The sequence below is a fragment of the Equus caballus genome, chromosome 3 (assembly GCF_041296265.1).
Source record: "Equus caballus isolate H_3958 breed thoroughbred chromosome 3, TB-T2T, whole genome shotgun sequence".
In the NCBI taxonomy this organism is placed as follows: domain Eukaryota; kingdom Metazoa; phylum Chordata; class Mammalia; order Perissodactyla; family Equidae; genus Equus; species Equus caballus.
This window is the reverse complement of record NC_091686.1, coordinates 22950152-22972782: the sequence shown is the minus strand read 5'-3', so window position 1 is coordinate 22972782 and position 22631 is coordinate 22950152. Positions and strand designations below refer to the sequence as shown.

At 49.6% G+C, this 22631-nt stretch overlaps 1 protein-coding gene and 2 non-coding genes across 5 annotated transcripts in view; all 3 read right to left on the bottom strand.

Moving 5' to 3' along the window:
* The window catches only part of VAC14 (VAC14 component of PIKFYVE complex), a 104398-nt gene that overhangs the window by 64489 nt on the left and 17278 nt on the right, over positions 1 to 22631 (bottom strand). For all 3 annotated transcript variants that reach the window (XM_001500754.6, XM_070262027.1, XM_070262026.1), the window contains 5 exons: positions 21992 to 22126; positions 21342 to 21494; positions 14431 to 14494; positions 6295 to 6439; positions 5944 to 6009 (listed from right to left, as the gene is read on the bottom strand). In XM_001500754.6, coding sequence (XP_001500804.1) covers positions 5944 to 6009; positions 6295 to 6439; positions 14431 to 14494; positions 21342 to 21494; positions 21992 to 22126 — 563 coding nt within the window. The remainder of the gene's footprint in view (positions 1 to 5943; positions 6010 to 6294; positions 6440 to 14430; positions 14495 to 21341; positions 21495 to 21991; positions 22127 to 22631) is intronic.
* Positions 19250 to 19320, bottom strand: TRNAG-GCC (transfer RNA glycine (anticodon GCC)). Its single transcript has one exon. It is a non-coding gene; the product is annotated as a tRNA-Gly (tRNA).
* Positions 20205 to 20275, bottom strand: TRNAG-GCC (transfer RNA glycine (anticodon GCC)). Its single transcript has one exon. It is a non-coding gene; the product is annotated as a tRNA-Gly (tRNA).

Sequence of the window (22631 nt, the reverse complement as noted above, 5' to 3'; positions counted from 1 at the left end):
CTGCAGCCAGAACTGCAGGGGGGGGCTGGCCTGGATAAAGCAGTGCCCTATCCCAGCTGGACCCCTGCTCTGCAGTGAGGTCAGACCTTGTGTGGGGTTTTAGATGTTCTGGAATCAGACAGACCTTGACTTCCAATTCTGGCTCCTGGTGGTGTGACCTTGGGCAAGTTATCCTTCTCACGCCTGAATTTCCTCTATGTCAAGCTGGGGATAATTAAAACCATCCCAAGACTGCTGAGCAGATTCATTAAGACAATAGATGCAATATACTCTGAATAGTGCAGTTACTCCATAAACTCTGGTTTTCTCCCTCTCCTTCTCCCAGTCTGCTCCCACAGACAACGTGGGGCCCAACACACAGCATCCACTGTGGCTTCTGAAGGAAGTCAGCAGTGGGAGTGCTGGATGGGCCATCATTGGCTCTCTAAGCCACCCTCAAATGAGGAGGCCTCTAATGAAGAGAAAGCCCTTATTTCTTGGGCCGACACTGAGGGATGGCCAATTTCTAATAGGAGGCCCTCCCTTCATGGGACAGGAGAGCACAGCTCCTGTCACTCTGGAAAGTGAATCAGAAGAGGAACCTACAGGGACTCAGAACCTTTCCCATCGGTCATTCCTCACAGCACAGCTCTGAGGTTTGGGGGCTCCCCATGATGAAAATCTTCACTGAAGGCCCTGTTGTCACTAACTTTAAGGCAGAGAGATGAGATCCCAGGCCCAGCTGACCAACCCATCAGACCCAAGTGACAACGGCTCCTCGGGAAAGGAAAGGCAAGCTAGAAACACTACCATCCATGAACAATGCCCTCGCAATCCTACCTTCCAAACTTTCCAGAAAGGTAGTTCTCATTCTTTTTTTCTGCTTCTATATCAGACACATAAGCCACAAACTTCTGTAGCAATTTCTCCTCACAGTTACTGTGAAACTAGGGGGCAGAAAAGAGGGGGGCTTCTCCTGGGTTGAGAACCTATGTTCTAAATTGTTAAGGACACCCCAGCTCTGAGATGTTGAGAAGAGTCGGGGAGGCTGCCTCTAGAGGCCGCAGCTGGGCATGCCCTTCTGGATCTCAGCAGAATCTGAAGGTCTTGTTTCTGAGCAAGAGGCTGTCGCAGTGAGAGGCCCAAGGCAGTTCCTCTGCTCATAATGCCATTTCTCCTCCTTTCCCTGGACCCCAGGCAGCCAGCTGGGAGCCCTCCCCCTGTGATGCTCAAACACAGCCCACTGACAATGGGGCCTTTCTCCCTGCTCTGGCCAGCTCCACCTCAGGGTGCTGGGGGGCTAAGGGAGGGGGACAGGCAGGGGAGAAAGTAGAGAGGGGCGTTGGTCCTGCTGCCCACTGTCTTCTTGGTTTTTCTAGGACCTAGAGATGGATGATGAGCCCCCAAACACCCTGCCCCTTGGCCACCTGCACAGGGCTGTGTGGTCCTGAAGACAGGCGGGGAAACAGAGGAGAGAGACCAACTTCCGTGCCAGCTCTTGCTGCTGAAGCTGAGGCAGGGAGGATCTAGGGCAAACTCAGAGCCCATCTTCCTGATTCCAGTGTGTGTGTCTGCCGTCAGGCCCTTTTACAGCCTTGGAGGAGCTAACACTTACTGCGTGCTTAGACATGCTGGACCTGTGCTGCGCATTTTAGATTCATGATCTTGTTCAATCCTCACAACAAACTTGGGAGGGTGGTTCTACGATTATTCTCAGTTTTTGGAGAAGGAAACAGGCTCAGAGAGAGTAGGTCATTTACTCAAGGTCAACCAACCATTAAATAGCTAGCCAGGACTGGACTCTTGGACTACCTGACCCCCAAGCCTGTGCTCTCAACCACAAGGCCACACTGTCACCAGGGGAGAAAATAATACCTGAAAAGGATGCCACTCAAAATCAAAACAAAATTTAAAACAGTGAAAAGTAAACTGCATAATGATAAGACCGACAAAAAAGACCTTAAAACTTTACAAGATGACTTACACAAAAGGGAACGAGGCCGGCTCCCGGGTGGAGGAATTCAATAGTGAAAAGGCCAATTTCCCCTAATGAACCCTTGACAGACAGGTTGTCACGCTGAGCCAGGATCTGGGTGGGAGCTTTACACGGTCTCTTTGAACAACGGTTTATGAGGCAAGTGTAGACATCATGAGCCCCATTTCACAGGCCACGGAGGTTACCCTGTCCACAGTCCCTGATGAGGCAGGGTGAGAGCTGGGATTCAAGCTCAGGTCTGGTGGCCAGCTGTCTGGGATGCTAAGTTCTCATGCAGGGACACCACGCGTCCTTCCAGGTCTCTAAGACTGAGGTTTTTAAAAAGCTCTACATATTTTTTGTTTGTTTTAAATAGACTCTGTTTTATAGAGGAGTTTTAGATTCACGGCAATAGTGAGCAGAAGGTACAGAGATTTCCCACATATCCGCTACCCCAAGATGCGCACAGCCTCCCCCATTATCAACATCCCTCACCACAGTGGTACATTTGTTATAATCGATGAATCTATACTGACACATCATTATCACCCAAAGTCCTTAGTTTACATTAATTGACATTCTATGGGTTAGACACATACCCAGCATCACACCCTGAGGATTTAAAATCCAGGTTGGGGGGCAGTAGTGCTTGGGAATGGGATGGGGGTGAGGAATCAGCCCAAGCTCCCTCCCAGACCAGCCACACATCAGAAACATGGAGAGGATCCCTGTCCTGCGCTGTCCACGGGCGGAGCCCACTCAGCAGCTGTAGGCTCGTGAGGCAGCTGACAACTGGCATCTTCCTGGCAGGGGAAGAAGCAGTTCCACCTCCCCACCAGGGTCCAGCAGGAAGCTCTGAGCATGCCCCCCGCATTCCATGCTGTTGAATCAGGGTTGCATTTTCATTGAAAACAAGTAATTGGATCCCTAGCTAATGGGAGGATATCTACTCTGGTGCCAAGAATATTAATTTGACACCTGCAAATTCTTTCTGACAAAAGGGATTTTCAGATAGTCTGCAAGGAGCAGGCGGTACTGAGGAAACAGCCACTTATCCTGAATAATGGGAAAGCAGAGACAACGCGGATGCCAGAAGGGTGTGGACTACTGAGCAGTCATTGGGGTAGAACTGAGAAACAGTGGCAGACAAGACACCCCAGTGAGGCCATGTGCCAATGTCACTGTGGAACATGGTGATGGGGCAGAGCTAGGCTAGACTTGGAGCCTCAGCTCTTGCATCATTACACCTGGGTACACTCTGTCTCCTGAGGCCAGGGGCTCTCACCAAGGGTGAGGAGCACGTAGGCTTATCACAGTCATACTGGGAGACAAACCATTTGCACCACAGATGACAAATTAAATGTCCCCAATATATAAAGAGCTCCTATAAATCAATAAGAAAAGTGGACAAAGCATCTGGGGGCTGAATAGAGCTTTTTCAGAAAACACACCCCTCTCCACACTAAATTGAGAACTCTTCTCAAGAACTTCTGGAACAAGTGAAAGAGGCCAGAAATGGGGATGATGATACAACTAAACACAAGCTCCCCATGTCCCTAGCTGGTTCTGATGTGGGTGGCTGGGGCTGCACTTAGTGAAACACAGGTGTAGTGGTTAAGTGATTAAGAAGATGGGCTTTGAAGTCAAACAATCTAGTACTTGGCACCACCACTTCTTAGCTGTGTGCAAGTTATTTCATCTTCCTCGGCCTAAATTTTCTGAACTGTAAAATGGAAATAATAACAGTACTTTCCCACAGAACTGTTGACAGTTCTCTAGTGACTACAAGTCAAGGGTCTAGCACCGTTATTGGCACAGTAATGACTTCACAGAAGGAAGCTGTTACTAATGGGATAGCTGTGGGACAATGGGATAACCTGTGCCTTGAGGCCCCCAGGCCAGACACTCTCAAGGAGTGTCGTGGTTAAATTCCATCAGTGAAGGAAGATCCACGAAGTCTTCAATAGGAAGGGGCCTCTCCCCACCAGTCTGGCTGTTGTCCAATTTGAGGTCAGGGCTGTGTTTGGAAATATTAGGAAACCCAACAGAGAGCACTTTCTAGATATCCTAGAAAGGAAGCTGTAGGCAAAGAAGGACCTTATCTCGTTCATGGCTGTATTTCCATTGCCAAGTACACAGTATGCCCTCAAGGTCACCAAAAAGATGGGGCAGGAGACACTTAGGAATGTGATCTGGTGAAGAACAACGATGTGGCACAATCAAGACTCACCACTGATCATCCAGGTCCCTAAATGCCTCCCCTGGAGAGACGGGAAAGCAGGGCCTCTTCACTCCCCTTACACCTCTGCAACTGTCCCCAAGAACAGCTGCAATCCTCTCCCCACTGGAGGCCCGTATGATGTGCCCCAAAGCCCTGACAACATTTGGCACTTCAGCAAATTGAGTTTCCACAGGCGCAACCTGAACAGAGCTGTTTAATGGACTGCATCTCCTCCTGCTCCCTTTAAATGCACACGCACACAAAACCAATTGCAAGCAAAGAGCTGGATGGGATTAAACAACTCAGTTTAAAGGACTGAAAACTCAGCTGCTTTCAGTGAAGTCCTAGGGAAGGAACCAATCAGCAAAGTTCTTCTCTTCCTTTTTGCATTGAAATGAGGGCTGTGACTGTGCAGTGAGTCACTCCCAACTCAGGCAGAACTGGGCCACGTCCACCTGGACCTCACACTACAGCGGACGGTGGGGAAAGAGAAAGAGAGGGTGTGTGTGTGCATGGTGGACAGGCAGGAGGGGTCAAGGGCAAATTTCTAGACCATCTGTTTTGGATTTTTCTGGAAATGCAGAGTATCTTACAGGACCTAGAGGTGGACACCTGCCTGTTTGCATCTCTTTTCAGCCCAGGTTCAGGAAAGTAAATTCAGGCTGCAGGACAGCTGTACTGGGCTCCCTATAAGCCTGCTACCAGCCCAGGGAAGACTGAGGTGCCTCACAGCACAGGAAGTTGTGAGCCATGTCCCTCTCCCTTTTCCCCCAACCCCTAGCCCTTGTCTACTCCCATGTTCCCACTGGGCAGTGTGGGAGGTCTGTAGATTCATGTGTCTGCTGCCTCATGGAGGACACAGCTCTGCCCGAAGCCCACAGCTGCCCAGAGCCAGGAAGAGGGAAGGAGAGGAGTGAGTCAAGCAGCAGCCTGCCAGCATCTGACATGCAACCTGGAGCTGGTATGGCTGGAGGGATGGGATGCCACCCTGGCAAATGGCAACGCCCAGCTGCAAATCCTGCCCCTTGGCTGGGTGGCAGGGGAGTCCTGAAAAAGAACTCCAGGGAATGGAAGGCTGCCAGTGGTGTGGGGAAAGGTGTGCTCCTCCCTCAGATGACCAAGGGACCCAGAGTCCAGCTCTCCTTACCCCCCTCTGGGCCACCCTCCCCCTTTTGCTCTTAGTGACCCCAATAAAGCAAAGTTTAAGGGTCCAATTTCAAACTAGAGGTCAAAATGGAGTCCAGCTGAATGAGTAACACAACTAACACTCTCTGAGTGCTCAGCACACGCCTGGCACTTTCCATGGATCATGTTGTTCTTACAACTCCATGTCCTGTTACTACTCCCACTGAATAGAGAAGGAAACTGAGATGCAGAGCCACGAAGTGACCCGCTCAAGTTTAGGCAGCTCAGCAGGGTCAGCCCTGCATGTGGCCTTGACCCACAGCCAAGCTCCCACCACCACTCTCCGCTGCTTTCCAGAGAAGCCAGCTCCCTGTGCAGACTGGTCTCCTCGGCAATGACCGGTCCCAGCATGCTCTTCAGAAGGGCCGACAGAGGAAGAGTCCTTATTCCCAAAGCCAAGAGCCAAACAGAGCTTTCCCTCTAAAGGATGCACCTTACCAGGTATGAGGAAGAGGGCAATTTTTGGGTGTTGATTTAAGAGAAAAACCACCACCAAACAAGCCCCTCTCAGCTACGAGATCCCCTCAGTCATTCAAAAGGGGATGCGGCAGCCACAGCACAGAAGGGGTTGTTGGTGACCTACCTCGTCGGATTCGTCTGATAACGTCTGAAGCAGGATGGGGAAGAGGCTGTCTGTGTGCCGGAACATCTGGAGAGCAGAGAAGCCGGGGAACCTGTGAGCGCTCCCTCGCTCCAGGATGGGGTTCAGAGCAGAGAGGGTCCCACTGCATGGACCACCTCCCCGCCTCCCCATTGCCCCCAGACACCAAAAGGCTCCTCAAACATCTTCACTCCTTTGCTTACAAGGACTTCTCCTGAACTGCAATGACCAAATCCCTCCCAAGCATGGGCAGGCCCTTGAAAACCGAGGTCGACTCAGAAGAAGCCCCCTGGCTTAGAGGGCCGTACCGGGTCGATGGGCCTGGGGGCTCACCTTCCGGGGAGTCTTGATGTAGAGGTGGTAGAGCCACTTCAAGACGGCAATCCTGGTCATCATCCCGATGGCTGTGTCACTGAGGTGGCAGTTTAGGACCTGCACAATCCCATCAAGGTGGAGGGTGACCGGGGCCCTTTCAGTGCTGTGGGCAAGACGAGGGAGGAGCTGAGGTGAAGCCCACAGAACCCTCTCCCACCGAGCTACACACCACCTTGGCCCACACACCCGGGCCCAGACACTGGCCCTCTCCTGGGTTCGGCGGTCAGGAGGGGCAGATGGCATACACCCTTGCAAGCCTCACGGAGGGCTTGTTTCTCTCTCTCCGGTTCCCTCTCCCTCTCCAAGGCTGGAGCCATGACAACCACATTTAGGGGAGGAGGGCCAGTCTGCTGGGCACCCACCCACCTCCCTTTTCCTTTTCCAGCACAAGCCTGGCTTGTATAGGAGAAAACCACTCCGATGGCACTGAGCTGGGTGCCAGCAGACCTCAGGGCCCAAAGGCCATTCATCCTCCGGGCAGTAAGTCCAGACCCTCTGTTGATAAAACCAAACCACCATGTCCAGGGAGTCCAGGGGAAGGCCCTGATAACACTCCTTAAATCCAACAGGTCCTCCACCAGGCACCTGAAGGGTAGGTCTCGGGTGAGGCTAGGGATCCTGGCTTTCCATCCTGCCACGTGCTCCAGGGCACTCAGCACAGTGTTTGGCCTGGCTGAGATGCCTGGATAGTTGCCTCTGAAGCTGTAACATTCTCGTTTGAGTTGGCAAAGAGGCAACACAGCCTCTGACTGAGAAATGAAGCCTGTTCAGAATGTGCTTTGCTTCAGTGGGGGGGCAGGCTCCCCAGCTTCCCTGGCCCAAGGCTTCGCTGGTTTCTAGGCAGAGAAAAGGCCCAAGCAGCCCCAAGGTTGGGGGCTGCTGGGACACTGACACAGCCCTTTGCCCAAAGCACAGTTCCCGGGCAGAGGCTGGAGTTTTCAGGGATGGGGACAGCAGGGACAGAAAACCTCAGGGTGTCAGAGAGGGGCTCCCTTCATCACACTGTATACGCCTGAAGGAGCCATGACAGTGCAGACCAGGGGCTGCATTTCCTGAGGACCAGGCTGGCGGTTCAGTTGCCTGCCTGCACAAAACAGTCTTTCGTGGTATTTCCAGGCTGCTCAATTATTCATTTGCATCAGGCACTCGATGCCTATGCTTTCCTGATTCGCCTGCAGCTTCTCTGAAGTTCATTTGATGTGAATTCCTAAATGGCACAATTCTGAGCTCTGGAAGTGCTAAATGGAACGGCTATTTTACATGGTTTGATGATTCCCATGGTGCTTGTTTTGGGCGTGAGAGTGGGCCCTTCTATCCTCTGGTGGCCAGAAGGGCTGTGTGTGAGTGACAGGGCCCAGCAGACTCGAGCCTCTGGGTTGGGCTGCCACTGAGATTTCCCCAGGAGCCATATGGCTAGAAGTTCTGGGGTCTTCAAAGATATCTTCAAATACATCTAGGTTCTTTGGTAGCCTAAGACAGACAGGGAAACTAAGGCACAGATGAGTCCAGGGTGGAAAACATGGGCTCCCAGTCACTCTCTTAATCAATCTCTCTCTCATGCTCACTGTCCAATGGAAATATAATTTGAGTCACATATGGAATTCTATGTTTCCTAGTTTTATATTAAAAAATAGAAAGGTAAAATTAATTAAAAAAAATTTCTTTTTTGAGGAAGACTGGCCCTGAGCTAACATCTATGCCCATCTTCCTCTATTTTATATGTGGGATGCCTCCCACAGCATGGCTTGACAAGCGGTACATAGGTCCATGCCAGGGATCTGAACCAGCGAACCCCGGGACACTGAAGCGGAGCGTGTGAACTTAACCGCTGCACCACTGAGCCGGCCTCAGGTAAAATTAATTTTAATGATGTATTTTAATTAACCCAATATACCCAAATATTACCATTTCAACATATAATCAATATAAAATCAATACAAAGGTCACTACTAAGATACTTTATATTCTTTTTTGTGTCCTAGGTCTTTGAAACCCAGCATGCATTTCACACCTGCAGCACATCTCAGATCAGACCAGCCACACTGCACACGCTCAGCAACCACACGAGAAAGTGGCTGCCACCCTGGACAGCACAGCTCCACAGCGGCAGGCTGGTAATCCATCCAAGGGCTTCCTGAGCACTTTCTTTTCATCTCTGACAATTCCCGAGATACTCCCTCTCCCTCTGCTGAAGGCTAGGATCTACTTGCTGTCTTATCTCCAAGTCCCTCTTTCTCCCATCCTGTGGCCCTCCTACCGGACTCCTTCCAGCACGTTCCACTATAGCTCTTCTCCTTGGGCCAGGAGGATCCCATGGCTGGAGAAGCTCAAGATGTCTATGAGCAGCCCAAGGCCTTAACTAAGCAGGAGCTCGGAAAGCAGGGGACAATGAACAGACCTCCACCCCCTCCCCCAACTCTTCTTTCCTAACCCCCTGAGCCTGAGGTCCACGGCAAGTCCCTTTCCCCAGCAGGAGCTGCAGGGTGTACCAGCTGCCACACAGGGCCCAGGGTGCCATGAGTACCCTGTGCCTGGCAGGTCATGCCACATTCTTAGCTGAAACGGGCCCCCTGGGAAGAAGCCCTTGTTTTCACTCACCTGGGGGACTCAGGACTGCCCTGGCCTAGCAACAGCCTTGTCCTGAGCTGCTAGTGGGGAGGAAGGCAGTGCCAAGCCCAGCTCCCTGGATTCCACCCTACGGTTCTGGCCTAGTGCTGTGTATGAACCCTGGGTGGGGGGCAGAATGTGGCGCTGAAAATAATGATGATGACAGTGGTACCGAAAATGATAATTCGCGCTTCTTGAATAAATACTCTGTGCCAGGCACCATGCTAAGCTTTGTACCTGCATAGCCTCATTTACTTCTCTCAAAGGCCCTATGCCAGAAGCAATGTTATTCCCATTCTGGACATGAGGGAACTGAAGCACAGAGACATTAAGTAACCTGTCTAAGAGTACACGGCCAGGAAGTGGTGGGGCCAGCAATTTGGATTTGAGCAGTCTGAGTAGAGTGGTCTCACACACCACCCAGCACTGCCTTCTAATGAGCCATGCTCAGAAGAGTCCATGATGGCATCATTTCCAACTGTCCTCTGGCAGGGGCAGAGAACAGCAGCCCCTTGTGTGGACCGGCTACTCTCTGGCCAGATCAGACCTGGCAGCCCTGTGTGCTGGAAAAAGGAGGTTGACACACACACCTTTCAATGTACTTTCTTGTCAAAGGGCAGACAGAGTCTCCATTAGGGAGAGAGAGGACACCGGGGAAGCCTGGTGCTGGTTTCTGTGGGGGGCACTCCAAATCCAAGTGGCCCAAATGGAGCCCCAAGATGCTAGGCTCGATGGTTCCTCAGCCAGCCGGGCTCCTTAATTCAGTGGTCCCCAGATGCTTCTAGCCAGTTCAGTGTCTCTACTGAGGGCAGAAAGCAAGGGACAGCCCATGGTGGCATCTCCCTCAGGTGGCACTGTGTCGGTGCCAAAAAACAAAGGAAGGATTTCACGCAGCTGGTGTGTGAACTGGCACCATTTTATATACTAACAGTTTCTGATCTTCCCCACAGCAGATGCCAGGAGCGGTAACCCTCCCCAGACACAGGCACCCTCAGACTGCTGGTGAGGCAGGTGTCAGCTTCAACCAACAACTTCCTAACTGGAAGGACCTAATGGTTCATGTAACCCAATCCTTCAACGCACAAATGAGGAAATGGAGGTTGGGAGACAGTATGGGACCCAGCCAAGGCCATGCAGCCACGTATCGAGAACTCATTTCCTTAGCTGGATACACTGTCCCTGGGTCTCACTTCTCTTGGCTGGCTGGAGGTGAAGGTCACAGGAAACAGGCACACCCAGGGCACCAGGGAGGCTGATCTCAGTTCCCAGGAAAGGGAGGCTTGATGATCCCACCTGCCTTTGAGGAAGCAGCTCTCAGCTGCTCTGCTGGGGGGGCTGGTGTGCTGGGCTCTGCACTCAGCAGGGAGCCAGGACTGTGGGAACCATGCACCCCACGCTGCATGGTGTGCTCAGCTCCTGAGCTGCTGGTCTGGAGCCTGAGATGGGGCACCCTCTGTTCTGGCTTACCTTATCCAGATAGAACAGAATGCAACTCACTCACAGTTTCTACATTTCTGCATTGGTTCCAAAAAGTCTAGACCAGTCACTCCTGGGGGCTTCTGAGTTGTTTCAAGGTGTCTGCAAAACCCCATTTTCACTGAGCATGTTCTCATAAAGCATTTCATAATGAATGTCTTACACATATATGTACTACAATTTCCAAATGCATCGCACCACCGTGGCTATTAAAATATCGATTTATTTAAGAATGCTTCTGATACTACCAATAAATAATGATAAATTCCAGTGGTTCTCTCTGGGAGGCAGCACTTTATTTCTGTAATGTCTAACTCTTTATAGGATTCATGTTACACTTCTAATCAAATTAGAAAAACGGTGAATCTAAAAAGAGAATTGTTTCTTAATTCAAAGTTGTTTTTTATAAAAGATGATTACAATTTTTTTCAATCAGCAGATGTGAAAAGTCGGAAAGCACTGATTTCTAGATCTTTCTGTTTGCCTTATGTATAGGGCAGCCAGCTACACCAGGAGACCTGTACTGAATGTCACCAATGACACCATGGCCCTTGGCATCACAGTGGAAGTCCATTCACACAGCAACACCTGTCCGGGGCTCCTGTGTCAGATGAGTTAGGGCGATTAACACACAAAGCTTCTGGAACTCTCTGTGATTAATAAAGACTTTGGAGTGAGACAGACCTAGCTTGAATTCCAACTTGATCATCTATTAGCTGAATGACTTTGGGCAAGAAGTTAACCTCTCTGGGCCTGTTTCCTCACTTGTAAAATGTGGATAATAACCAGGTTGTTGTAATAATAACTGTAGCTAAAATGTGTAAAGTGCTTTCTGTGGGTGAGGCACCATTCTAAGCTCTTTACATAGTTCGGTTCATTTAAGGTCCATAACCCTATGAAGTTGGCACTAGCATCACATCCAGTTTACAGATGAGGAAGCTGAGGCAGGGAGAGTCTAAGCTCCTGGCCAAGGGCCACACAGCCAGGAGTGGTGTAGTCAGGATGTACACCCAGAAAGTGGGACTCCACTACTCAGAGGATTCACGAGAGACGAACGTGCCTGGTACATGTAAGCAGCACCAGAGAGACAGAGAGACAGAGGGAGAGATAGAGACACAGGGAGGGAGGCAAGGAGGGAGAAAGGATTGGGAGGGGAAGAGGGAGAGGGAGGCAGGGGAAGATGGGGAGGGCAGAGAGAGGAAGGGAAAGAGAAGAGGGAGGATGGGGAGAGGAAGGAAGAGGAAGGAAGGGGAGCAGGAGCGGGAGAGGGACGGTGGAGACTCTTCCTCCCTGATCCTCTCCTCAACACGGGGATGCTTCCCCCACTCTGCTTCCCACCCCTTCCCAGGGAGTCGTTTTCACCACCCCAGAGGGTGGAGGAACCCAGACTCCTCTAACTGGAGCCCCACTCAGCTGGCACTTCAGTGTCCTTCAGTGTCCTGTCACTCTCTGCTTATTCAGGTGGCTCCCCTGGCATCCTGGGAAAGAAGGGGGATGAGGGAGCGGGAAGAGGCCAATGATCTTGGGTTTAGTCAGTTATTCTCCCTGTGTTTAAGTCCAAGTGAGGAAGTTTTGTAATCTGGGGGGCAAGGATTGGCTCTCAGGAGATCCCTGGACCCCTGAAAGTATATTCAGAGTTCTGCGTGTCTTTGCATTTTTCTAGGAAGAGGGTCCACAGCTTTCATCACATTATCAAAGGGTCAGTGACCACCAAGAGGCTCGGGAGCGTTGCCCACCATGGCAGCGTTCTGCCAGGCAGGGATGCTCTTCTGCCATTGCAGGAGTCCCCAGTTCAGCCTTGGCTGGCCCGACCTGAGTGAAACCGGCAAAAGCAGGCAGTGCCCTGGGCAAATAGTACACCCAGAAAACTGGAGGGTGGGTTCCGTTTCTTGGTGACCCTGGAAGATGCCATCTTGCCCAAGCTCAGTCAGCACCAACTGGAGGAAGCAGGCACCCCACCCTACTGTCCTCAGCTGCCATCTCCAGTGCGCGTCGGGGGGGGATGGGGTGTCCAGGTACCCTGGCCCAGGCTTCACGACTCTGAAGGCCACCCTCCTCTCTGGCACAGCTAGTGACTCAGACTGGCAGCTGCACGAGGAAACCTCTGCTCACAGGAGAGAGAAAGCACTAGACAATCTGTTCTTGTTTGGTTTTTTAATTTTAAACAGGTAGGATTCAGCATGGGCTCCTGAACGACGGGTATAAATCAGAGCCCTGGCTCCATCGGGCAGCTCCCGGCCTCAGCACAAGAATGGAGGCCTCCCTGAGGCACGCCCTGGCCAGCCACCCCACAGCTTTCCGAGCCGAGCAGCGAGGAGTTGTGCCCCCTCCAGTCGGTCCCATCTCTGCCTCCTCCTAGATCTCCCCCACCTCCCACTGCCACCCTGTGGAGCAGGACAATGCCCTATAGCCTACATGACAGTGACAAGTCTGCAACAGGCCTTTCTGCTGCCAGTTTTGTCCTCCTCCCTCAGCTATCCTCCCCGGGGCTGCCAGAGGGTCTTCTAAATCACACGTCTGCCCCCTCACTCCTACTTGTAACGCTGGTTCCCATGGCCTTCAGAACAAAAGCGGAGCTCCTCTGCAGGACACACCGTCCCCCTGCACCTCTGTCTAGTCCTCTCCTCCGAGTTCCTGAATCCAAACCTGCCTCCTCAACTGCTCCTGGGGATGCTCAGAGCCACCTGGACCAGAGCTCTTGCCGGGCCCACTCACACACCTGTTCCTCCTGTCACCCTAGCTTAGGAAAAGTACCAGGATTTCCTGATTTGGCTCAAGCCCAAAATCTAGAAGTTATTCTTTCTCTCATTTCTCTCCTCTTACTCTGTTCCACCATCAGTAAATCCTGTCAATTCTCCCTTCAAAACAGATCTCAAATCTATCCAACTTTCTCCAGTCTGCCAGCTCTTCAGTCTCAGCCTCTATCCCTTCTTCCTGGGATGGCTGCTGTGGCCCCCAGCCAGTCTGCACCCACCAGAGTCCCTCCTAAGTCTGTTATCTTCACAGCAGCCCGCTGATGTCCTGTCCCTCCTCAGTCCTAAAATAGAGACACTACTACTGACCCATGGGATTTAAACACCAGTAAAACCCAACTGAAAACGAATGAACAAATACTGGCTTGCTCGAACAATCTGGGAGAGGTCCTATGAATAGTCCATATTTATAACCGTACTTGCATACTTTGAAGACATGCACGGGGTCCTTGGAAATAAGAATAAATTAAAAAATGACATAAAAGGAGGAAAGACCCTAAGGGTCTGGGGAGAAAGAGCCTCTCGGGGCTGAATGCATATTTTTGCTTCATGAGTGACTGGTTCCCCGGGGCCCAAGCACAATGTCAAGTTTGGAGGGAAGAACCCCGGGAGGAGAACCATCATCCATTCTAGCCCCAGTGGTGCCAATTCTGCCCAGAGAAAATCAAGATGGGTCAAGTCCAAGGGGCTCAGACAGACACAGAATGGTGATAATTCCCTCCCCACGGGAATGCCATCACTGGGCAGGGAGTATGGAGGGGGATGGCAAGGAAGGGAATGATCTTGCTGCTTGGCCTGCACTGCCCCCTCGTGGAAGGCTGCACTATTACAGCTGACCTGGGCGCCTGGGGAGGACAGCTCCTGCTCCCCGTCTGTGCTCAGACTCAATCCTGCCTGTGCTCCACACTGTCCTTGAACAGCTTTCCCCCTGTCAGCCTTGTCAGCCCCACCGAATCCTGATAAGCAGAAGGTGCTGGGCAAAGGCATCTCCAAGTGTCTCCCTGTGGTCACCATGCATTAGTTATACTTTCACAACTTGTATTTACTGACCTCCAACAGCTTCTGATACCTCTCAAAAGGCTATCTGTCCATCAGAACTGGGTGAGTTGGGCTTGCTCAGTGTCCTTCAGATTCCCTCTGGCACTTCAGTGGCCCTAAGCAGAGTATGCCTCGGGTCTTCGCTGTAGTCTCCTGCATCCAGGAAAGATACAGGTTGCTCGCTTTCCACAAACACTTCTGACTGGAACAAACCACTTACCTGGCTGGAGTGAAGACACTGATGCCACTACTGAAGCTGGAGTCACAAGAACCACTGGGGCCTCCTGGGGAGAGTAAGAGGAACAAGGCATCATGCTAAAGGCTGTTAGGGTCTTTTGAATGAACAAGATCTCTGTTATAAGGACACACTGATTCTCTAGCCCTCCCCTCTGCCCCCCACCTTGATTCTGGCCTTGATTCTGGTTCTTGAAAAGGAATGTGGCCCTGGAGCCACTTACGCCCCAAAGCTTTGGGGATAGACCCATGCTTGCAGGTTTTCAGGCAGAGGGATCTCACAAGGAGAGGGACAATAGTGCTGAACACCTCTGGGAAATCTAAGACAAACTGTTGGCCCAAGGGCAACAGGTGCTAAAAATGACTTCTCAGATAATCAACATGATTAGCTATCAGGGAAATGCAAATTGAAACTGCAATGCGATACCATTTCACATCCCCTGGATAGCTAAAATAAAAGAGATGGATGATGATAACAAGCGGTGGCAAGGATGTGGACAAACTGGAATCTTTAGACACTGCTGGTGGGAAAGTAAAATGGTACAGTTGCTTTGGAAAACAGTCTGGAAATTCTGCAAAAGGCTAAACACAGTTACCATGTGATTCCACTCCTAGGTATATACCCAAGAGAAATGAACACTTACGTCCACACCAAAACTTGTATACCATGTTCATAGCAGCTTGTGACTATATACAATAGTCAAAACGTGGCAACAATCCAAATGTCTATCAACTGATGAATGGATAAACAAAATGTGTTATAGCCATTCAATGAACTATTATTTGGCAATAAAAAGGAAGGAAGTACTGATACACACTACAACATGGAGCAACCTTGAAAACATTACGCTAAGGGAAAGAAACTAGTCACAAAGGACCACACATTGTATGATTCCATTTATAGGAAATGCCTAGAACAGGCAAATCTATAGAGATAGAAAGTAGATTAGACGTTGTTAGAGTTAGAGGGTTAGAGTAGACAGGGTGTAATGGCTATTTTCTTAAATTAAAAAAAAATCTTTTATTTTGAAAGAACTTTAGATTTACAGAAAAGTTGCAAAAATAGTAACAGAATTCTCTGTATACCCTTCACCCAGCTGCCTCTAATGTTAACATCATTCAGACCCATAGTTCAATTATCAAACCAGGAAAGTGGCACTGACATCACACTATTAACTTAACTACAGACCTAATCTGAATTTCATCGGTTTTTCCACTCACGTCCTTTGTTCCAGGATGGAATCTGCGACCCCACACTGCATTTAGTTGTCCTGTCTCCTTAGTCCCCTTCAATTCATCACAGTTCCTCAGTCTTTCTGTATCTTTCGTGAACTCGATACTTTGGAAGCCCTGGTCAGTTACTTTGTAGAATGTCTCTTGAGTTGGGGTGGCCTCATGTTTCCTTGTGATCAGCCTCTGGCATTTCTGGAAGAATGCCACAGAAGTGGTGCACTTTTTCGGTGCATAACATCGGGGTACATGCTATCTATTGGTCTTGTTACCGGGAGTGTTCACCTCATCATCGATTACGGTGGCATCTGCTGGGTTTCTCCCCTGTAAAGTGATTTTCTTTGGTAATTAAAAAATATCTCAGGGGAGATACTTGAGACTAGACAGATATCTAGCTTTTTCCTCAAACACTCCCCCACTGATTTTAGCAGCCATCGGTGGATGTTGCCTACAACAATTATTACTGTGGAGTCTGCCTAATGGTGATTTTCTAGTTTGCTCTTTCCTTCTACATTTACTAACTGGAATCCTTTTACAGGCATTGCTGTCCCTTCTCAACCATTTGTCTTTCAACTTACCTACCTATCTATCTATCTATCTGTCTGTCTGTCTGTCTACCTACCTACCTACCTACCTACCTACCTACCTATTCATCCATCCATCCATCCATCCATCCATCCAACTACTTATATCATTATGGACCTATGGATATTTAAAACTACCATTAATAAATTGTTGTTCAAATGGTACCAGCTTTGGCTTGTTAAAAACTTTAAGTTATACAAGTAAAACATATTCTCATTCTAAAAATTTCAAATAAAACAAAGCCAAGCCCGCCTCTCCTTAGTCTTCAATTTGACTTCACGTAGGTAACCACTTTACCCTTCGGCAAGTACCCTCCTCTGTCTTTTGCTAATCCTACTCTTTGTTTTATAGACAAAAATGGGATCATAGTAAATTTTCTGAAACTTGCTTTTTTCACTTCCTATTATGTCTTAAAGCAGTGCTGTTCCCTGTGGACCATGGACCTTTTTCTCTCCAGTAAAGGGGGCCTGGATTTCCACTTTGAAGAGAAAAGCTCTGAGCCGCCGCCTGTCCCCTCAGTCCTAGAGGCCCTTTAGGGGACTGGGCACAGTTCGGAGCAGGCAGGAGGAGCTGTGGCTGCAGGCTGGGCCTGCTGAGCAGCCCCATGTCGCTGGAACAGGCCTGGGGAAAGGGGAGGACATGTGGGGAAGCCTGAGCAGGCCAGCTGGGAACAGCAGCTGGGACTCCATGCCCCTGGAGGCCTCCCTCCCTCTTGGCTTTTAGAATCACACACATTTATAGATGAAATGATGTGATGTTGGAAATTGGCTTCAACTTAGTTTCGACTGTTTTCTAATTTTCACTCTTACATCTCTCCCATGCTTCCTTATACACGAGTGCAAGCATTTCTCCAGGATCCTAGGTAAAGGGGGGCTGCCGAGTGGAAGGACCAGATATTTGACACTTCAATAGATATTGCCAAGTTGACCTTTAGGAAGATTCTACCAATATATATGCATTTCAAGAACAGAGGAGCAGCCATCTCCCCAAAGCCTCACCAGGGATATTAGTTATCCCCTAAATGTTTGCCACGTTGATGAGTAAAAATGACACATGGTTTTACTTTGCAGTTCTCCAATTCCCAGTCAAGCTGAGATCTGTGGTTGCCCTTTTGTATTAATTCCCTCTTCAAAGAATCATAGTGTAAACAGTGCTATGAGCATAGACTCTGGAGCCCGTGGGCCAAGTCTGAGCCCTCACTCCCCTACTGACTAGTTATGCGACCCTGGGCAGATTAGTTGACTGTGCCTCCATTTCCTCACCTGTCTAATGGGGTAAGTGCAGTGCTAACACCATAGGATTGTTATGACAATAAATGAGCTAACATTTGTTAGGTGCTTAAAACGAAAAACCTTACCTACATCTATATTCATTTCCTAAGGGTAAATTCTTAAACTTTGAAGGCTTTTAATGCATGCTGCCAAACGTATCTGCCAGACAATGTATTTAACTTGTTTACCCTCTGCCTTCTCCCAGTAGGAATGTCTCTGTTTTTTCCAAAATCTCTACAGGGAACGTGTGTTTCCTTTATAATCAGAGCAAAAAATGGGAGTAGGGCTGGGGGAGTGGAAGCTAAGGAGAAAGAAAAGATCCAGTTCCAACAACCTCCTGGTGCCCCAGTCCTCTGTGACCACAGCGTCACATGATTACTCATCTGTGGATCTGTCCCTGAGCTCTTTGCAGGCAAGTCCTGGGTCTGATTCAACTGCATCTGAGTGTCCACAGAAGGTGCTGACACACCCAGTCTCATCGAAGCTTTGCAAACGGATGGATCCCATTACATGTTCACCAAGGGAGGTCACCAGCCCTCCAGTGGAAACCCTATTGGTAGCTCTGCTCCTCACTCGTACATGAACTTCCATCCCTGACCCCAACTAGGGGCCCATTACCACCTGGGCAATGTGATGATAAAGATCCAGGGAGCAAAAGCCCTGCCCCTGAGAACCTTGCTAAGTAGGTGGATATATTATACAAACCCATTAAAACAACTTGACACCAAAGCAGCTATTATTGAGAGTGTTTGGCCTGGGCCATGTACTAAGGGCTGTAAATGCAAAAATCTCCTTTGAAACTCACAACCACACTGTAGGTTCAGTATTATTATTGCTGCCCTATTTAACAAATAAGGAATCTGAGCTTAGAAAGCCCAAGCAGCCTGTCCAAGGGCAATAGATATGAAGTCGGCAGAGCCAGGACTCATAGGCAGGTGATTCTGACCCCAGAATCTAGGCCAGGACACCTGAGACAATCAGGGAATGTCATAGAGGGGATCAGGGAGGACACATCGAGTGCCATAGGAGCTCAGAGTCAGAGAAAGGACACTGCGCTGTGAAAACCCCCCCTGCCCCAGGCAACTGGCAGGGCTGAAGGGGAACCAGAGCAAGTGGAGAGGGGCTGGGAGCAGCGTGTCACAAACGAGGGCCTGCCCTGACCAGAGCACCGTGGTGAGAGGTGAGGGAGAAGCATGTGTGCGAGAATACGTTCACGCACAGAGGGTCTGGTGGACAAGCCTCACTGTGGGCCTTGCCTGGAGGTGTGCAGTGAAGAACATGCTGTGCTGTGGGATGCAGAAACACAGACCGAGTTGGGAGAGAGACCAGGCAGGAGGTTCTTGCCTTTGCCAGGTGGAGCTGGGTGGAGGAGTGGAGCAGAATAATAAGAGTACGCGGGAGAGGCTGGAATGAACCCGTTGACTGACTAGCTAAATCATTGCTCTTTTCGCTTGCTGGGACCTTCTTCTGGCATCTTTGTAAAGTAGTGGTTCATTACAAACTGAGTGGGTCTGGAGCGGATGTGCAGCCCCCAAATTAGCTGTTCCCATCTCTGGGAACTACCATAATGTGAGTTCTGCAACTGCTGAAATGCTGTTTATGAGGCAGTAAAATCCAGAGCCAAGCTGCCTGAATGTATCCTGGTGTAAGATAAGAGTCTCCTGAGCAGCGAGTTCTTTCAAGAATGTTTAGGAAAACCACCTAAAATGTGAAATAAGCTGCATTGGCCGGGAATCGAACCCGGGCCTCCCGCGTGGCAGGCGAGAATTCTACCACTGAACCACCAATGCTCCAGCTGGCAGAAGGTTTTTAGCTGCTGCCATGAGCCACAGAAAGCAGCGGTTCCTTTCCAGACAGCTTGACTTGCTGCCACATAAGCAGAAAGGGTGGGGCACGGGCTGCCAGGTTCCACTGTAGGGGAAGAGGCACTAACTTTTTTAAAAAAAAATTGATATATAGTTCATGTAACAACATCCCTTAACACAAAGTTCACCTTTTTAAAGTGTGCAATGGGTGATTTTTTGTACAGCCACAAAGTTATGAAAACATCACTATTTAATTCCAGAACATTTCCATCACCCCCAAAAGACGCCAGGCATCTATTAGCAGTCAGTCCTAATCACTTCTTCCCCTTCGGCTATGCAACCATTATTCTACTTTATGACTCTATGGATTAAGAAGCACTAACTTTTCAAGTCAGTATAAAATATTCAAAAGTTCTGCTTGCTGTGACTTGTCAAGCCAAAAGCAAAACAAAGCAAAACAAAATAAAAATCAATAAAATCTATTATCCAAACAAAAAAGGAAATATATGGAATTATATAAGTAGATCATATATATATATATATATATATATATATCTTTATACATATGATCTCAAATATATATATGTATATATAATGGAAAATATATGCCAAAATTATAATATTCATTGCCTCTTGATGGGGATAATCTTGCTTCTTTATATTTTTCTCTACTTTCCAAGTTTTCTAAAATGAAAATCAAAAAAATGAGAAGATAAAATACTCATACATCAGTGAAAGTTGACAAAATATGTCTAGCCCTGAGAATCTTCTAGTTTCTCCCAGGAAGAAAGTTCCTGCCTTAGGAGGCCCACACTTACTTATCTTGCCAAGTTTTCTTTTCAAGGAGCTGTCAAAAAGCTTTCAGCTGCTGCATTGGCCGGGAATCGAACCCGGGCCTCCCGCGTGGCAGGCGAGAATTCTACCACTGAACCACCAATGCTCCAGCTGAGCAACGTTCTGCTTCCAGCTGTTTTTACTGCTCTGGCTCACAGTGGCGATGGTACAGCTGTAACCTGACCTATGAGACTGTCTAGGATGGAATGCTGCCTGATCCTACCAGCCCAACCCATGCAGGAGGCCCGTGGGACCTGTGCGTGACATTCTGCTCAGATGTTCAAAAGAGAAGACCAAGAGCAGCAATGAGAGCAAAAGTTTTAGAAATTCTTTTGGCTCCCAGGAGCAGATTCCAGAATTTAGTCTGTTAGCCTTCAAGATTTGAGTAGTTTTTGCATCAGTTACTCTCTGGTTGATCCCGCAAAGAAGAACATCACCCCAAAGCCGATCAGTGACCTCTCAGTGAGGATAGAGGCCCAAGAGATAAAAGAAAAAAAAAATCAGAGTTCTTGACAACATTTAGAGCCAAACTCCAGATTCCAATCAACATAAAAGTGGTTTTCTTCTTGTTATAGATAAACAAGACACCAACGTTAGAGGAGTCTGGAAGGAGAGCATTTCATTTTTTATGACATTGATTTTGGGAGCAAAATTCCCAAGGACTGAGTAAACTGCAGCTAGAGCTTCCCTAACCCTCGCGCCCTGAGAATGATGGGCACAGTAAAGGCAGCAGCTTCTGGGTGGCTGGATGTCTGTGGCTAACGTTCAAATGAACCCTGCAGCCTGTACTCCTGCCATGCTCCAAACATTCCTACATTAAAAACAACTACTTCCTGTAGCTGAAGCCAGAACAAGATTAAGGAAAGGCTTAATGGTCTTTGAGGAAGTAAGGGTTAAGAGCATGGGTTCTGGAGGCAGACTGCCAGGGTTCAAATCCCAGCTCTGTCACTTAGGAGCTGCCAGATCCTGGTCGGGTTACTTATCTTCCCTGTGCCACCTGCGGAATGGGGATAATAGCAGTTCCTAGCTCACTGGGTTGTTACTAGAATTGAGAATTAACATACGGAAAGCAGCCCCGGATGGTTCAGTGAGGCCCCACGTCAAGTCCTATGACCTTTGGTTCCCTGGGCCCCTCCCTGGGAGGTGAGGGGCAGGAGGCAGAGCCTACTCACCACTGACTGTCCCCTCCTGCTTTACCAGGGAGTCGTCAGGGTTGGGTTCTGCCTGCCTCAGCACCACTGGCTTCAGCTCATCGGGCTCATCGTCCTCAGGGGTGACTAGCTTCATGAGGCTCTGGTTGCACACGTTGGCCACCTCCTTGATGCCTGAGTCCACTGATGTAAGGAGCAGCCCCACCTGGGGGTCTTCCTAAACCCGAGGTCACTGGCACTGGGCAGGGGCTCAGTCCTCCCCAGAAGTATGTTAGTGGACAGACAGGCAGTCTGAACCAAGGCCCTGTTCTCCTTGCCACGCTGGTGTCCCTGTGAGAGATGTCCCCACGTCCTAGCGGACCTCCCTCTGACAGGATTTCCCCCACCCAACGTGGGGCAGTGTGAGCTCAGGGGGTTGGAACCGTGGGACCCAGGAGAGTTGCTCCAGATCTGTAAGTAATCAGGTGAGGTTTGGGGACAGTGGCATTTGCTCTGGTGCTGCCCTGGGTCTCCCAGTCCCAAGTTCAGCTCTGCCTCCTGCTCCCTCAATTCCAAGGACTATGGGGAGGTGTGATGGATCCTAAGGGAATCCCCACCCCCCTACTCCAGGTCCCATAACTTCACAGGCCTGTTCGGGGCTGCTCGTTTCCTCTCTCTAGAGTGAAGGATACTTTTCTTGCGGTCATCGTAGGCCAGGCAGGGCAAGACGGCGGTCAGGATCCCAGAGGAGTAGGGCAGCATCACCCGGCCGGCCAGCTGGATGAACTCCCGCATCCAGCACATAGCTGTCAGCTGGATCAGGTCATCTGGAAGAGCAATTGGTGGGTTCCAGGAGGGTCAGCATGAACAGCTGGAGTGCTCCCTCCCACAGCATGGGACTGGAGGACCGGGTGGGATCCAAGGGCCTACACTGCTTCTATCTTCACAAATACTCTCTTACCTTTGCTTTTTGCCTTCCCAACGTGCATACAGTACCAGTTTGGAAAGGAACAACAATCTTGTGTTAGATTGTAAGAACCACCACGATTCTCCACTCCTCCTTGTGTCCATGCCCTTCATAATGGGGCTCTGCAGCTCCTCTCATCAAGGGATGGAGTTCATTCCCCTGCTCCTTGAGCTTCGACAGGCCTTGCTACATTGGCCAACAGAAGGGGCAGAAGTGATGGTGTGCCTGCTTCAGTGTAGGCCTCAAAAGCCCTTACTCACTTCTACTATGTCTCTTGGGACCTCACTGATGCCACATGAATGCACCTAGGCTAGGCTGCTGAACGATGGGACACACAGACCAACTGTCCCTGTTGCCCCAGGTGA